Genomic DNA, 14969 nt, shown 5'->3' on the forward strand with positions numbered 1-14969 from the left:
TGTATTTAATGTGTTAAGAATGGTTGGGAATCTCACACAAGAAAAATGGTTTTGTCTAAAGTGCAAACTCATAGAACATCTGTTTCACTTTTAACATGCGCATCAGAGTCTAGGCACAAGTATAGTGCCATTAATTGATATTCATTGGCTTTTTAATAAATATTCTTTTTCTTTTTTTTTTTTTTTTTTTTGAGCCAGTAGCTGGGATTGCAGGCATTTGCCCCCACACCCAGCTGATTTTGTATTTTTGGTAGAGACGGGGTTTCTCTGTGTTGGTCAGGCTGGTCTTGAACTCCTGACCTCAGGTGATCCACCCGCCTTGGCCTCCCAAAGTGCTGGGACTACAGGTGTGAGCCACCGTGGCTGGCCCTTAATATTGAGTGCATCTCATTGTAATTAAATAGGCTGAGAGGTTGCAGGGAAAGGCATTCTCTAAGTAGGGAGGTGAAGAAGTGCATAATCTTCAACATAATCCTGTGCTGCTTACATTCCCTACTTGTTGTGGTAATGATGTTTCTGACAAATGTCAAAATGACTTAAGTAAAAGAACTGTTATTGTACCTCATGTCACTAATAATCATAACTGCCATTTATTATACTGCATGTGCTAGGCTTTCTAACATACATTTTTTATTTGTATTTTCTCAGATCATCTTTGCAACATGGCCAGAGAAGTAGGCACTGATTGTTGAAAAGAAAATGAGATTTTAGGGAGGTGAAATAACCCAGGTTTCTGTGTCTTTAAAACAGATATTTTTAAACTGCAGTCTACAGGCCAGATCTGGCTCCCTTCCTGTTTTTGTCAATGAGGCTTTATTGTAAATAAAGTTTTATTAGAATACAGCCACATTCATTTTTTTTCATGCTGCAAGGGCAGATTTGAGTAGCCGCAACAGAGGTGTTAATATTCCACTTTGAGGCTGTTATGTATTTACACACATAAGTTATATATACAAATATGCCTACGGTAGTAGTCCTAACCCTTGGTTTAAGCAGAATTTAATTTTCTTGTTAGCTGCTGCTCATGTCACCATGTACTTGTCATTTATTTATTAGGCTTATTAATGTTGCAGTGCTTTATCTCCTAAGGTATTTAAACAGAAGAGTCTTTAGTTGTGCTTAGTAGTGTTTGAAAGATAAACCAAATTTTAATCTATTTTTATAGTTAAAATAGAAAGTGCAGCAATTTTAGTTTAAAAACATAAATATGGGCCAGGTGTGGTGGCTCATGCCTGTAATCCTATCACTTATGGGAGGCCTAAGTGGGAGGATTGCTTGAGCCTAGGAGTTCAAGACAGCCTGGGCAAAATAAATGAAATTCTGTTTCTACAAAAAATACAAAAATTAGCCAGACGTAGTGGTGCATGCCTGTAGTCTCAGCTACTCGGGAAGCTGAGGTGGGAGGATCACTTGAGCCCCAGAGGCAGAGGTTGCAGTGAGGTGAGCTGAGATGGTGCCACTGCACTCCAGCCTGGGTGACAGAGTGAGACCCTGTCTCAACAAAAAACAAAACAAAAAAACCCCACGTTTTCTCAAAGAAACTGTTTCAGTAAGATGATATTTTAACCCATTTCAGACAATTGAGAATTCAGAATAGTCTAGTACTATTTTGGTTAAGTAAATATTTAGAACATCCTAGAGTTTATTTTAAGCTGTAAAACATTTTTCTTTAAACTGTTTTAGAAAGATACTTCCCTACCCAACTCTTAAACAGGTGTTACTAAGCAGATGACTAAATAGTTAACTGAAGTGTGCTGTAATGGAGCAGTTGTTGCTGAATGCACGGAGGTTTGGTGCTTTTAGACTTGGCTTTCTAAAATACATACATACATACATATATATATATATTTTTTTTTTTTAAATTTTTTATTTTTTTATTTTTTGAGACAGAGTCTTGCTCTGTGCCCAGGCTGGAGTGCAGTGGCGCGATCTGGGCTCACTGCAAGCTCCGCCTCCCGGGTTCACGCCATTCTCCTGCCTCAGCCTCCCGAGTAGCTGGGACTACAGGCGCCTGCTACCATGCCTGGCTAATTTTTTGTATTTTCAGTAGTGACGGGGTTTTACTGTGTTAGCCAGGATGGTCTCGATCTCCTTACCTCATGATCCATCTGTCTCGGCCTCCCAAAGTGCTGGGATTGCAGGCGTGAGCCATTGCACCCTGCCTAAAATTTATGTATATATTTAATACTTTTCTGTCTCTTGTTCTCTGATTTTTCCCTGCTGTCATTGTGTACATTCTGATATTCTGGTGAATTTTTTTTTTTTTTTAAACCCAGCTCTTTTTTCTGTTCCTAATTTTTTTGGAGTTCAGCTAGAAATGCCAAGTTTAGTACAATCATGGGCAGTAGAAAGTATAAATAGACTCTTACAACCTGAAATATCCTCTTAAAAGTGTATAAAGTATTTAATGTATTGATTTTTGATTTGGCTGCCCAAGTTCCTTCCACTCCTACTTTGTGGCTTTTTCTTATTACTAGGTAAGATTACTAAGATTATTTGCTACATGCTGTTGTAATAGTTGTATATATTTAGAATAATGCTTGTTCCTTAAGGTTAGTCATGGGGTTTTTAATATGAAAGCCAATCAATAGGTTTCAAGGAGCTATTGTGAAATCCCCAAAATTGGATACGGAATGTTTTTAGGCAATGGCTCTACAAATGTTAAGAACAGCTTATTCTTTCAGTAAATATTCATTTGAACACCTATTTTGTACCAAGCACTTTGTCAGTGCAGAGAATCTCTAAGATAAGAGAGGCCAAAATTATGTTCTCTCTAGTTCTTTTTGATTATTTATACTCTTCTTCTTCTTTTCTTTCCAGGAAAAACAAGAATGGTGGTGGCTTTACATTGCAGATAGGAAGGAGCAGACATTAATATCTATGCCATATCATGTGTGTACACTGAAAGATACAGAGGAGGTAACTATCACACAACATGATTTCAGTATTTAAAAAGGCACAGCTGTCACTATCATGCTGCTTCATATATCTTCATATATCTTTTTTTTAAAAAGCAGTTTATCATATTTAGCATATTGTATTCTGTTCGTTGCCTGCATTTTGTAACTGTTCTCTGATGTTTTGGGGGTGAGCTCGTTGGAAATTTATAAATAATTGTTAAAGGTAGGCAACTTAGTCAATGTTTTAAAAACTTGTTCTTAGCTTGTTTCGGGAGTTTTCACTGTTAGTGTCTAAGAACATATGCCTTTCCTCCTTCTCTCCAGAATTTAGTAATAGGATTTTTTTTTTGTTCTTATTGGATTAGTGTTAAGTATTAGATCTTTTGTCTTAAAAAATATAAGAACTGATGATGTGGATTTTTTGAGTGGAATTTTTGATTACGTGATATTGTTCACTGTTAATGATATCAGTGAAGTAACATTGTGATGAACATATTTACCTTTGGGAACTGCATTTTTGTTGTTGTTTTTCTTGTTTTTTTTTTTTTTTTTAATAGGAAGAAGGTTCTGTCTGCCTGTACTTGGTGGACAAAAGCTTTTCAAGATAGCCAGCCCTATGATGTTGATTTTTAGTACATATTTTTTAACCCTTTGTAATCAAGTGGTAAATGCATGAAATAGGTTAATAATAAATTTATAGAGGTTGAATTGATGGGCCAGAGGCTCTGTATGTTTGTAATTTTGATCTATATTGCTAGATATTTTCTCTATAAAAAGAATGAATGTCTAAATATGCCTAATGCCTCTCAGCATGTCATACATTTTGAATATCATTGCTAGTTGGAAAGGTGAAAAATAGCATCTTAGATCTTTGGGTTTTTTGTTTTTTTTTTTAAATTTTTTCCTCTGATCATTTTTTTGAGACAGGGTCTGGCTATGTCACCTAGGCTGGAGTGCAGTGGCACAGACTTGGCTCTCTGCAACCTCCGCCTCCCAGGCTCTCCCACCTCAGCCTCCCAAGTAGCTGGTACTACAGACATGCACCACCATGCCTGGCTAATTTTTGTATTTTTTGTAGAGACGGGGTTTACCCATGTTGCCCAGGCTGGTTTCAAACTCCTGAGCTCAAGAGATCCACCTGCTTTGGCCTCCCAAAGTGCTGGGATTACAGGCATGAGCCACTGTGCCTGGCCTCTCTGATCTTTTAAGTTTTAAAACCTATTGAAAAGTTACAAGCACAGTATCATGAAACCTCCCTAGATTCCCACCTATCTTCACCAGTTGTTTACATTTAGCTGTTACTTGTTTTATCTTTCTCTCACTGTATGTGTACATACAAAACATGCACATGTGTGTGTGTTTTCCCCTGAACCATTTGAGGTACTTGTAGATACCATGACATGCTACCCCTAACTACTTGACATGTATTCCTTAAGAACCAGGGCCTTGGGCTGGGTGCAGTGGCTCACACCTGTAATTCCAGCACTTTGGGAGGCCAAGGTGGCCAGATCACTTGAGCCCAGGAATTCAGGAGCAGTCTGGGCAACATGGTGAGGCCCTCTCTTAAAAAACAAAAAAACCAGGACCTTCTCCATAGGCCCGCTACAATGATTATACTCAGGAAGTTTAACATTGGTATGGCATAATTATCTAATATGCAGTCTGTATTCAAATTTCCTCAACAATTCCACTGATGTCTGTTACAGTTTTTGGTTTTATTTTTAAACTCAGGATCTAATCAAGGATCACACATTGTAGCTGGGTGTGGCGACTTGTGCCTGTAGTCCCAGCCTAACTCAGGAGGCTGAGGCAGGAGAATCACTTGAGCCCATGAGGTTGAAGCTGCAGTGAGCCATGATCATGCCCCTGTACTTCAGCCTGGGCAACAGAGTGACCTGTCTCGAAAGAAAGAAAAAAAGACCTTTTTACATTGTATTTGGTTGTCATGCCTCTTTAGTGTTGAATGCTTTCTTGTCCTTGTTTTTTTTTAATCTTTGCATGCTGCTGACATTTTTCAAGAATCCAGGCAAAGTGTTTTGTATAATATCATTTAATATGACTTTGTCTCGTTGGTTACTCTTTATTCATCTTCGTGTTTTTGGCAAGCAAGCTATGTTGGTGATGTACTTCTTACTGCATTATGTTAGAGGTACAGTATATGCCTCTGCCCTATGTTGGTGATATTAATTAAGGTTGCTCATTTAGCTATGGTTTTTCTCTATTGTAAAGGTATTTTTCTCCCCCTCTAATCTATGGGGTGATATTTGGGCCCTGTGTGAATGTCCTATTCTCCAACATTGTTTTAGCCAGTCATTTTAAGCATATATTGATGATTCTTGTCTGAATCAATTTTTACTCTGCTTATTCTATTCAGTGTAGTTTTTATTTCTCTGAAGAGTGAAACAACTTTCAGTATGTTTGAGTCATCTTTTTAATGTGTCTGGCCATTGTTCACTTTTCTTGAGTCTTAAAAAATTGGGATTTTTTTTTTTTAATGTTAAGAAATCAGCCCTTTGTGATATGTGTTACAAATATTTCTCCCCAGTTTGTTTTACTATTCTGGTTGTTTCTACCAGGCAGAAATATAAATACCTATTTGTTTATCCATTTTCTTATTTATTTTTTGTAGTATGATTTTAAGAGGTTTTTTTTTTTAAATAATTTCTAGGTTTGTGTTATAGTTAGGCCAAACTGAGATTAATTTTAAAAAAAAGATTCCTTCATGATTTTTTCTAGTTTTTTTTTAAACTGGCATATTTTAATATTTAATCTTGACTATAAAATCTGGATTTTGGAGATTAGAGGCAGATCACCAGAGCTTACAAATGTCATTTAAAAAAAAATTGTTCTTCTTTTGTCCAAGTGGAATAGAAACTTTTTTAAGGTTTGTTATTTGTATTTGAAGTTTATGATTTGATGGTAAGTAAAATACCTTCTTGACCTTTGGCATTGGGCATTTATTCTAGAAATAAGAAAATTTGGCAAGAAGTATCTCCTATCTAGTGAAGTCTGTTGTTTAATTCCAACATTTCATTTATGCTTTTATACCTACTTAATTTCTTCAAGGTGATAGCATAGAATTTGGTTGCTTTAAGTACTTTTTTCTTAAATTGTGGAGATACAAATTAACCTCATCAGTTCTGCATAATTTGATCTCCTCTTTGTGAGGTATTTATAATATGTAATACATTTCACTTTTCTTTATTATTGTTTATAAGGACTTCAGTAACATTTGTTTGGACTTTCTGTATCATCTGCAGAAAAAACCTGGCTGTTAAATACTGTGGTCTAGGAATTTTAGGGAGTGAGCTGTTTCCTCCCCATAATACAGATATTTAAGTTCTGATTTTATCTTCTAGGTAGAGCTGAAGTTTCCTGCACCAGGCAAGCCTGGAAATTATCAGTATACTGTGTTTCTGAGATCAGACTCCTATATGGGTTTGGATCAGATTAAACCATTGAAGGTAAGAATAGTGACTCTTCAGTAAATAAGAGTTTTCTGTATACATGTTTAATATACTAGGAAAACAATTCTAGTTTTGAAATGTAGAGTTATGGAAGGAAAAATAAATCATCTCTTGCTTTATATGTGATATACTTGATGGACTAGTCTTTCAATAATAAAGTTTTAGGTTTTAAGGAGTATAACAATTTAGAACATTGAATATAAATTACTTTAGGGATACATTTAATGTGTTGTAACTTTATAAGGCCTCAGCAAATGGGTTCTTTTTTCTTTAGAAAGACACTTTTTTTTTTTTTTTTTTAAACCACAGATTCTATTTGGAGTGTTTATTAATTTCTGAAACTAATTTATTTTTGTCATCTTACAGCATACACTTCTCTAAGTATCATTTGCAGCACACTTTCATCTTTGTTTACCAATTCACTTGAACTTTTTATAAAAGGTGTCCTATTATATTAGAGAGATGGTGCTAAAAGTATTATTGCATTGTAAAGGGTAAAAGTAGCCAATAAAGGCAAACCTTTTTTTCCATGAGGGTTCCATATTTCTTTTATTAACTGTAGAATTTTACGTCACAAGTCTAGCGACTGCAAAATATCTCAGATTTTTCTTCCTTAAAGCAGAAGGCTTCTGTTAAAATATGACTCAGTGTTCTTGCTCAAGAATCACAATTGTTTTATGCCACAGAAATACATTCATAAGTAGTATAACATAGAATCAAAATATCAAACTGTATTAGAAATTTGTCTACATTTACCTATGGTTAGATTTACTTGTTTTATTTCTGGGATGAAGTGTCTATTCTAAATGAATGAGTTGAATTTAGAATTGTATCCATAGAAATCTATTTCTTTATAATTGCTATGGGCAAAGAAAACCTTTTGTTTACCAAAATTTCTTCCATTATTTCTCCCCAAATTTCTGATGTCTACATTTAATTCTTCTTTCTAGTTGGAAGTTCATGAGGCTAAGCCTGTGCCAGAAAATCACCCACAGTGGGATACAGCAATAGAAGGGGATGAAGACCAGGAGGACAGTGAGGGCTTTGAAGATAGCTTTGAGGAAGAAGAGGAGGAAGAGGAAGATGACGACTAAGCAGTACTCTGAACGGACCACAGTGTTTGCACATATTTGCAATTTTTTGCTGTTTTGGAAGTGTATAATAAACCAGAGACAGTACAGAACTGATGTTGAGGGAGGTGTAGTTTTTTTTATTCTAGAAATGGGTGCATAATATAACTAGGCAGTGGTGCCTTGGTACAACCTGAAAAATGTTAAGGCTTATTGAAACCTTTCAAGTATGGGATGGTGCATTTATTTCATCTGCAAATGATAATAAATCCTTTGTTATTATAACTGTCCAGAAGTGTGGGCTATGTATTATCAGTCTATGGTCCCGGTAAAAGTAAAGATGCAGGAAACACAGTCTATAAATGAGCGACTTTTCTTTGTTCAGCTTTAGTTTTAGCAAACACCACAAATATGTTTTAAGTAACATTGCTCAAGTTTATAATCTCTTGATAAGCTCTATTATTGACATTTTGCAGTGATACAAGACTGTAACAGCTCCATTCATAGATTTAAACTTTTATTTTTACTTATCTTGGTCATAAGTCGGCATTCTCTCACATTCCACATGATATAGAGGGCTACATTTTGCAATTTTTCTTTTCTTAATTGTCCAGTTATCAGACAGATTATAAAAATGGCTTTTAATGGCTTAAAACATTTCTAAACCTGTATCTTAGCAGATCAGTGCAGGATCTAATTCTTTTGATAAGCTGTAGCTCTAAAGTGATAGTGGGACCGTATGTTTTCTGATATTGGTGGCTTATGTTATTAAACCTTTTATTAAAAAGGTTCACTTTAAAAGCTGAACTACATCCTTAGTTTTCAGTCTACCTGACTGTATCAGGAGCTTTTTAAGGAAAGTAAGTATAACATGCAAAGGAAGCTTTTTTTGTATTCATTTTGGACTCCTGTCAATAAAAATAGAAGTTTGTTGACTCGTTTTATGTTTCAATGGTGTGTGTCTTTTTACTGTCAGGGCATAAATAGGGCAATCCACTTCTTTATTTTTCAACTAAAAATTGAATAGTATTGTACATTACTGCTAAAGTGACTGCTATTTCTGTATAGTATAGAAAAACCCAGGAGTAAGAGGGATTTCCCCTTGTAGTACAACTGGAAAGATAGTGCTTGTAAAGAGTAGAGATGTATACATGATGAATCACTGAGGGAGGGTGGATATTTTTATTCCTAGATGTGGAGGAAGCATAAGTCTGTAGTATTATAAAACTGATTATAATAATCCTTTCCCATCAAAATTTCCATAGGTCAAAATATTGTTGGAATACTACAATTTGCAACCTTGTTTACTTAAAAGGTTGCCACTTTCAGTGCAGAATTACCACTGCTATCTTATTACTGCAGTAGTTGGAAATAAAAATTGAAAATTACCAAAACCATGAATGGTTTTTTTGGTTCTAAATTTAGGATGTAATATTTTCTATCAAATGGTCAAAGCAGTTTTTTTCACTGTAACCTCAATCACCAGTTTAGTGAGACCCTTTCTTGGCAGGCAGGAGGCAGTGTCACTGAGGATTTTTTTCATTTACTTCATTGAACAAGTAAGAGGGTGAATTTAATTTTCAAATCAGGTTCTGCTGTGAAGCACTAGTGTCTTGAGGCAGCTACTGATTACTTAAGTGTGGTGGCAGGGGGTGAGCCAGCTGGTGTTAAGTGAAAGGAGGGATTAGAGAAAACAGGTGTGGCACAAAGGCAAGGAAACAGAGCAGACAAGACACAACAATGTGTAGAATGCATATTTCCTAGTTTTCTTGAAAGATTTCAAGAAAAGTATGTTTTTTCTAGTGGCTACTTTGCCTTAAAGAGGCTTTGTAAGTTCATTCACACAGCTGGCTTCTCTCTGGGTTTAAGATTCTGGAGAGGAGGGTAACCTAGTAACTCACCACAGTGCTTAAAAAACCACCATCACCAGAAAATTCCAATAGTTGGTTTTCCTTTTCTCTGTGTGTGATGTGTATGTACTTCCCAACTAAGTAAAATAAAATATCCTCTAGTGAGTACTTTAGGTAAACTCTTTCCATATGGCAGTAGTGAAAGAACTGAGCCTTCAGTTGATAGTTCTTATCTGTCCAGCAAGTCGCTGAAATCCACATCCCTTTGTTTTTCCTCTGGAATGAGAATAGCAAACTATGTATCCTAGTTTGCATTTAATCTGATGGAAACTTGAGTGAAGTTTCAGTGTTCTTCCTATAAAAAAACTGACACGTTGTCAACAGTTGATGAGCCTATAGATGATACAGTGTATAGGAAGTGAAATTGAAAGTTACTTAAATTATGTGATATTTTTCTCTAATTGGTAAAGTACCTATTAAAATACAGCTGTTCATGAGGAGACTTATTTACCACAATTAAAAGTGTAGCAGTTGTGATTTTTGGCATTATAATATTTGATTGAGGCCCTGAGGTGTTAATATGTCAATCTCAGAGTTAGATGTTCATGTCCTTTTTGAATTGTTTAAACATTTTTTATGAATTTTTTTTTTTTTTTTTTTTTAAGTTAGGGAGCACATTGAGTGAAGTTCTCTGTGTAGAAAATACCTTCTGCTCTGCGTCTCCCAGCTTGCACTGAGGGCTGGAAAAGGACAGGCCTGTCCAGCTGTACTGTCCCACTGTGTGCGGGGAAGCTTAGGCTCTGGTGGAAGCAGGGGGGCGTAGATGTCAAACAACTGATGATGAAACAGGGAGGGAGAGATGTAATAAGGCTCTCTAGGCATGTTATTTTTGACCACAAGCTTTGTTCAGTTTGCTTCAGCCAATCCAAACCATATACTAGTGTTCTGTAGTCACAATTCTTATTTCAAATGTAATTCAGCACCTTACATAATGTTTGAGGAGTTGTCATTCATCACATATTTACTGAGTTTCTATGTGCCAGGCTCTGTGATTGGATACTAGAGCTATCAAAAAAAAAAAAAAAAAAAAAAAAAAAACAACTCACTTGCTGGTGTTAGATCAGGTAGATGAGTGGCAATCCATTTAAATCCATTTGCCTTGGCCATTGTTTGGAATGCCCTTTTTTTTTTTTTTTTTTTTTTTTTTTTTTTTTTTTTGTCTACTGTAGGCAGAAGAATTATTTCTTTAGAGGCTAGCTATTTAATTTGCTGGCCTTTTATTTTCTCTCTCTCTTTTTCTTCTTGAGATGGAGTCTCGCTCTGTCGTCCAGGCTGGAGGAGTGCAGTGGTGCAATCTCAGCTCACTGCAACCTCCGCCTCCCAGCTTCAAGCGATTCTTCTGCCTCAGCCTCCTGAGTAGCTGGGACTACAGGTGCATGCCACCACACCAGCTAATTTTATGTTTAGTAGAGACGGGATTTTGCCATGTTGTCCAGGCTGGTCTCGAACTCCTGGCCTCAAGTGATCAGCCCTCCTCAGCCTCCCAAAGTGCTGGGATTACATGCATGAGCCACTGCGCCCAGCCAGTTGGGTGTTTTTGGAAAAAAAAAAAAAAAAAAAAAAAAAGCAAATCATGATCCTTTGCTTTAAAATGTTTTTTTAAAACAACTTTCCCACAAATAACCTGATTTAACTCCATGAAATCCCCTATTTAGACTGCCTTAAAGTGAAATAACTATTGGTGAACCATAACATGACATTTTACCAGCTGTGTAGTGACCAGTCCAAATATGTCTCAAGAAGTTAGCACCAAGCATTCTCATCCATTTAAACTTGATGCTAGGGCTATTTTGCAAAACTTAAAAGATGTGATCTTGTACATATTTCTGTAACCTGAGCTGAAAACCCAAATAACAATCATTGACATACTTTAGGGCTATTGTTTCAGGTGGGGGTGTATACATCCCAGGGGCGTGGAGATGATCAGTCCATTGAGGAAGTATTAAAATGATTATTTGTATTTAATCTCATCCTTTTAAATTTCTATTTTTGTGTGTTTTATAATGTACATAATATATTGTACAATTGTACACTTCTATTATTTATAAATAAATATACATTTATTGGTGCATTACATTGTTTTTTCTGATTTGGGTGCATGATCAAAACATTTGGGCACCACTGCTTTGTGGTATTGATAGGGTGACGTTTGACACCATCTGAGATCACAGAGTGATGTACTCTGGAGTTGGTGGGTTGGCATTCACTGTGTCCAGCCCTACTGTAGCTCCCAAGAGCAGAGTGAGACTTTTCTGAGATAGAGCTGAGTAGGTCTGGAGGTGGGATTGATAGGCAAGGGGAGGATTCTGCACAGCGGTTTTCTGTGGAATGCAGGTGGTGCAGGTGTGGAGCAGCAGTGCTGGGGTCGACTTGCTGGGACTTTGAGCAAATCACAGCCTGTTACTGGTCCTGGCAATCAGTGACGGCTGCAAATGGAAGGTGCGTGTGGGAAGGACTGGCCACTCTTTTCAGCGCGAAGTTGTTCAGGTTAACCTATCAGCCTGGGTACACAAAGGGAGCTGTATCCCTCATACCTTACCAGAAACACCTGAGGTTTACACTTTTAACATCTGGATAATAGCAGCAATGGACTTCAGTGTGAACAGATTCCATTAAGAGTTAACTTCAAGCTATTTCTCTGTATTTTCCAGCCTCGTTCCAGTAGAGGGCGATAGGGCTGTAATTTTCTTTAGCAAAGAATGGTGTGTTTCGTTTGAGACTAAAAACCACGATTAAAGAAATGCATTGTAATTTATTTCTATCTGCATCTTCTGGGATTACCTCCCTCTCTTGATCTTTTATGTTTCCCCCTAAACTCCGTCTTCCTTACATGTGTCCTTTGTTATTTATTTTTTTTTTAGAGACAGAGTCATTCTCTGTCGCTCAGGCTGGAGTACAGTGGTGCAATCATAGCTCACCGCAGCCTCAACTCCTGGAATCAAGTGATTCTCCTACATCATCCTCCTCCGAAGTAGCTAGGACCACAGGCACTAACCTGGCTCATTGTATTTATTTAGAGACGGGGGTCTTGCTATGTTTGCCAGGCTGGCCTTGAACTAGCCTCAACCCTTGGCCACCCAAAGTACTGGAACTATAGGCATGAGCCACCGCACCTGACTGTGTGTCCTTTAACCCATTAAATTTACTGTCTGGAAACATTAAGTCCCTTTGCAACCAACTCCAAAAGACAATCCATATGTATTCAATGTGCTGGAATTGCAATTTGCATTTGTTTGCTTGAGAGAGGTGGACAAATAGGACATGGAAATTCCTTAACTCTACAAAATCTAATCTGTTTGCTTGATAGGTGTCAGCTATTAAGAGTCCAGAGTTTTTACATGCAAGCTAACAAGTTAACCTGCCAGTGTCATGGATGCTGACAAAACAGAGGACTCCAAAGACAGAGGCACAGTAGGTGGCATGAGCTTCATGTTCCCCATCTGTTCCTGTTGTCCCCCAAATTCCCATGGAGGCGATGCGGAGTGGCCAGGCAGATGCTGTTCATATCACAGCTGAGGAACTCCAAGCTTGGGAGACCTAACCCTGTCAAGGGCCTGCAAGCAACCCTGTCTGATCTTACTATCCCGGACAGCAAACAAACTCGCCCTCTTTCTGGGAGGGAGACACTGCCTTCCAAGGCTGTTTGCTATACAGACACCCTTGAAAAGATAGTCTAGAACAAAAGCTTGTGTGTCTCTGATCACAGGCGTGCAGAAACATGAGAGATCCATGGAAAACTGTCTCTCAACAGTTGGAATTCAATACATGTAGGACCTGTATTTACAAAGAGATATAGAACACTGATTTTTCAAAGGGAATGAGGTCTATTTAGTGAAAACTAGGACCACTGAGGCAGTTTCCTTGAGAATAATGTACATTTAAACCCCTTGGAAATGTTTTATTGTCAAAGATAAACATGTTTATGTTGCAATTGAAGATAATTTACCTGTGCACCAACTAAACAATATCCAGAATTTTTAAAGTTGAATCCAGTCCATTGTGACAATGCAAAACAGGGTGTATAGAAGAAGGAGCACTATACCTCTTCTATGTGGTAACCATAAGAGCTTTTTATTATTGCTTTCTGCACTCCTTCCCCAAACCTTCCACCCCTCCCCACAAAACATAAAACCCATACCCTTCCTTTCTGGACAAACTGAACATTTGCCTCCAAGGGAGTCTGGTTCCTTGTAGAATAGTTGCTATTCCTTTAGTGTTCTTTTTCCAAATATGCTGCCCAAACTTAGGGAGGCTGCAGACCTTTGGTTGAAATAACTGAGGAATCTTTGAAATACTATTTTGAACAGTCTTCCTGGTACCCAGTCATCCTTTAGGGGGAGATGTGTTTTTGTTTTTAACTACAAAAGTTCATTTAGAAATGATACACAGTAGGAGGGATCAAATGCACTGATGGGTATTTTGATTTAAAAAAAAAGGCATGTGACAAAAATTCAATGAGAGACTTAAAAAATCCTGATCTTCCAATCAGGTTTGACGATTACCAAGGAGACATCATTATTCAGTAGTGTTCGTGGGATCGTGATAGCCTCCCTCATTCATATGCATTAGCCTGCATCTGTATCTTTGTCCGATTAGTCTGTGTGCTTTATAACCACAGCCAACGTTTCTGCAGCTTTTTTATTTCCCGATTCTCCGCCACGTTCTTGGGACTCCAGTCATTGGCTAGGCTCTATGTCACTTTCCAAGTTCCTCCCAAAGCTTACTGTTCCTCTTCTTGACCTGACAGCATCTATTAAACAGGGAGAGAGCCAGGAGAGGTGGCTCAAGTTGAAAGATGGCAAGGCACCCCCTTTCAAGTATCTTAGAGTTGCTGCTCTTCCCGCAGCCTAACTCCTGGTTCAGAACTCAGTAGTCACTCTTTTTCCCACGATCCCAAGGAAATCTTGCCCCACCTACCCACCCCTACTCACAAAACACTGATCTGGGTCTATTATCATGGAAATTATAAGGATTAATGTGATTAGCAGCAAAGTGCTTTTGAGAATGGGGGATGAAACTATAGTGTTATGATCCTCAGCATTATTTCTTTATACACTGAAAACCCTCACATCTTTCAAGTCTGCTGACTTAATGACAGGGTATCACACTAAATGTCAGGAGTGACACTTCAGGAACAGCACATTGTAGACGCTGTTTAAGTTTGATAATACTAAAACTGAGTTTTGAGTAGAATTTTGAATGTTTCAGTGTGTTAAAAGGAATTCTTTTTAGAGTGAGAAAAAAATCTTTTAAAAAAACCAAGCCTTTCTCTATGTCACTCAGTATGATTTCTAAAGTTTTCTCTGCATTTGCATCTGATTGAACCAAGTCCCTTCTCCCTAATCCCCTCCACAGCCTAATAGAAGCAGAGCTGGAATGTAGGGATAGAAACAAAACCCCCGACTTTAGTCTTGATTATGTTGCCCATGGAGGTAAACTACATGGGATAGACTGCTGCCTCCATGGGCAGCGTTATCATGGGAAGGGAATGAAAGCATGTGTGTAAGTGCTGCATACTTGTATTTATGGGGTACTCATGCTGCAGCTCTGATTTGGAGCAAACTGCAGTCCCTGTTGTGCCCACAGAGGGTCAGATATTGATATGAAGGGGGGGATAGAGAC

The 14969-nt window shown here is 37.6% G+C and overlaps 1 protein-coding gene across 1 annotated transcript in view; it reads left to right on the top strand.

The window, feature by feature from the left end:
• The window catches only part of LOC105478754 (SEC63 homolog, protein translocation regulator), an 87835-nt gene extending 76414 nt beyond the window's left edge, over positions 1-11421 (top strand). The window contains exons 19-21 of the mRNA XM_011736379.3: positions 2821-2919; positions 6260-6364; positions 7318-11421. Coding sequence (XP_011734681.1) covers positions 2821-2919; positions 6260-6364; positions 7318-7461 — 348 coding nt within the window. The 3' untranslated portion in view covers positions 7462-11421. The remainder of the gene's footprint in view (positions 1-2820; positions 2920-6259; positions 6365-7317) is intronic.
• The last annotated feature ends 3548 nt before the right edge of the window (positions 11422-14969 follow it).

The sequence above is a fragment of the Macaca nemestrina genome, chromosome 5 (assembly GCF_043159975.1).
Source record: "Macaca nemestrina isolate mMacNem1 chromosome 5, mMacNem.hap1, whole genome shotgun sequence".
NCBI lineage: Eukaryota > Metazoa > Chordata > Mammalia > Primates > Cercopithecidae > Macaca > Macaca nemestrina.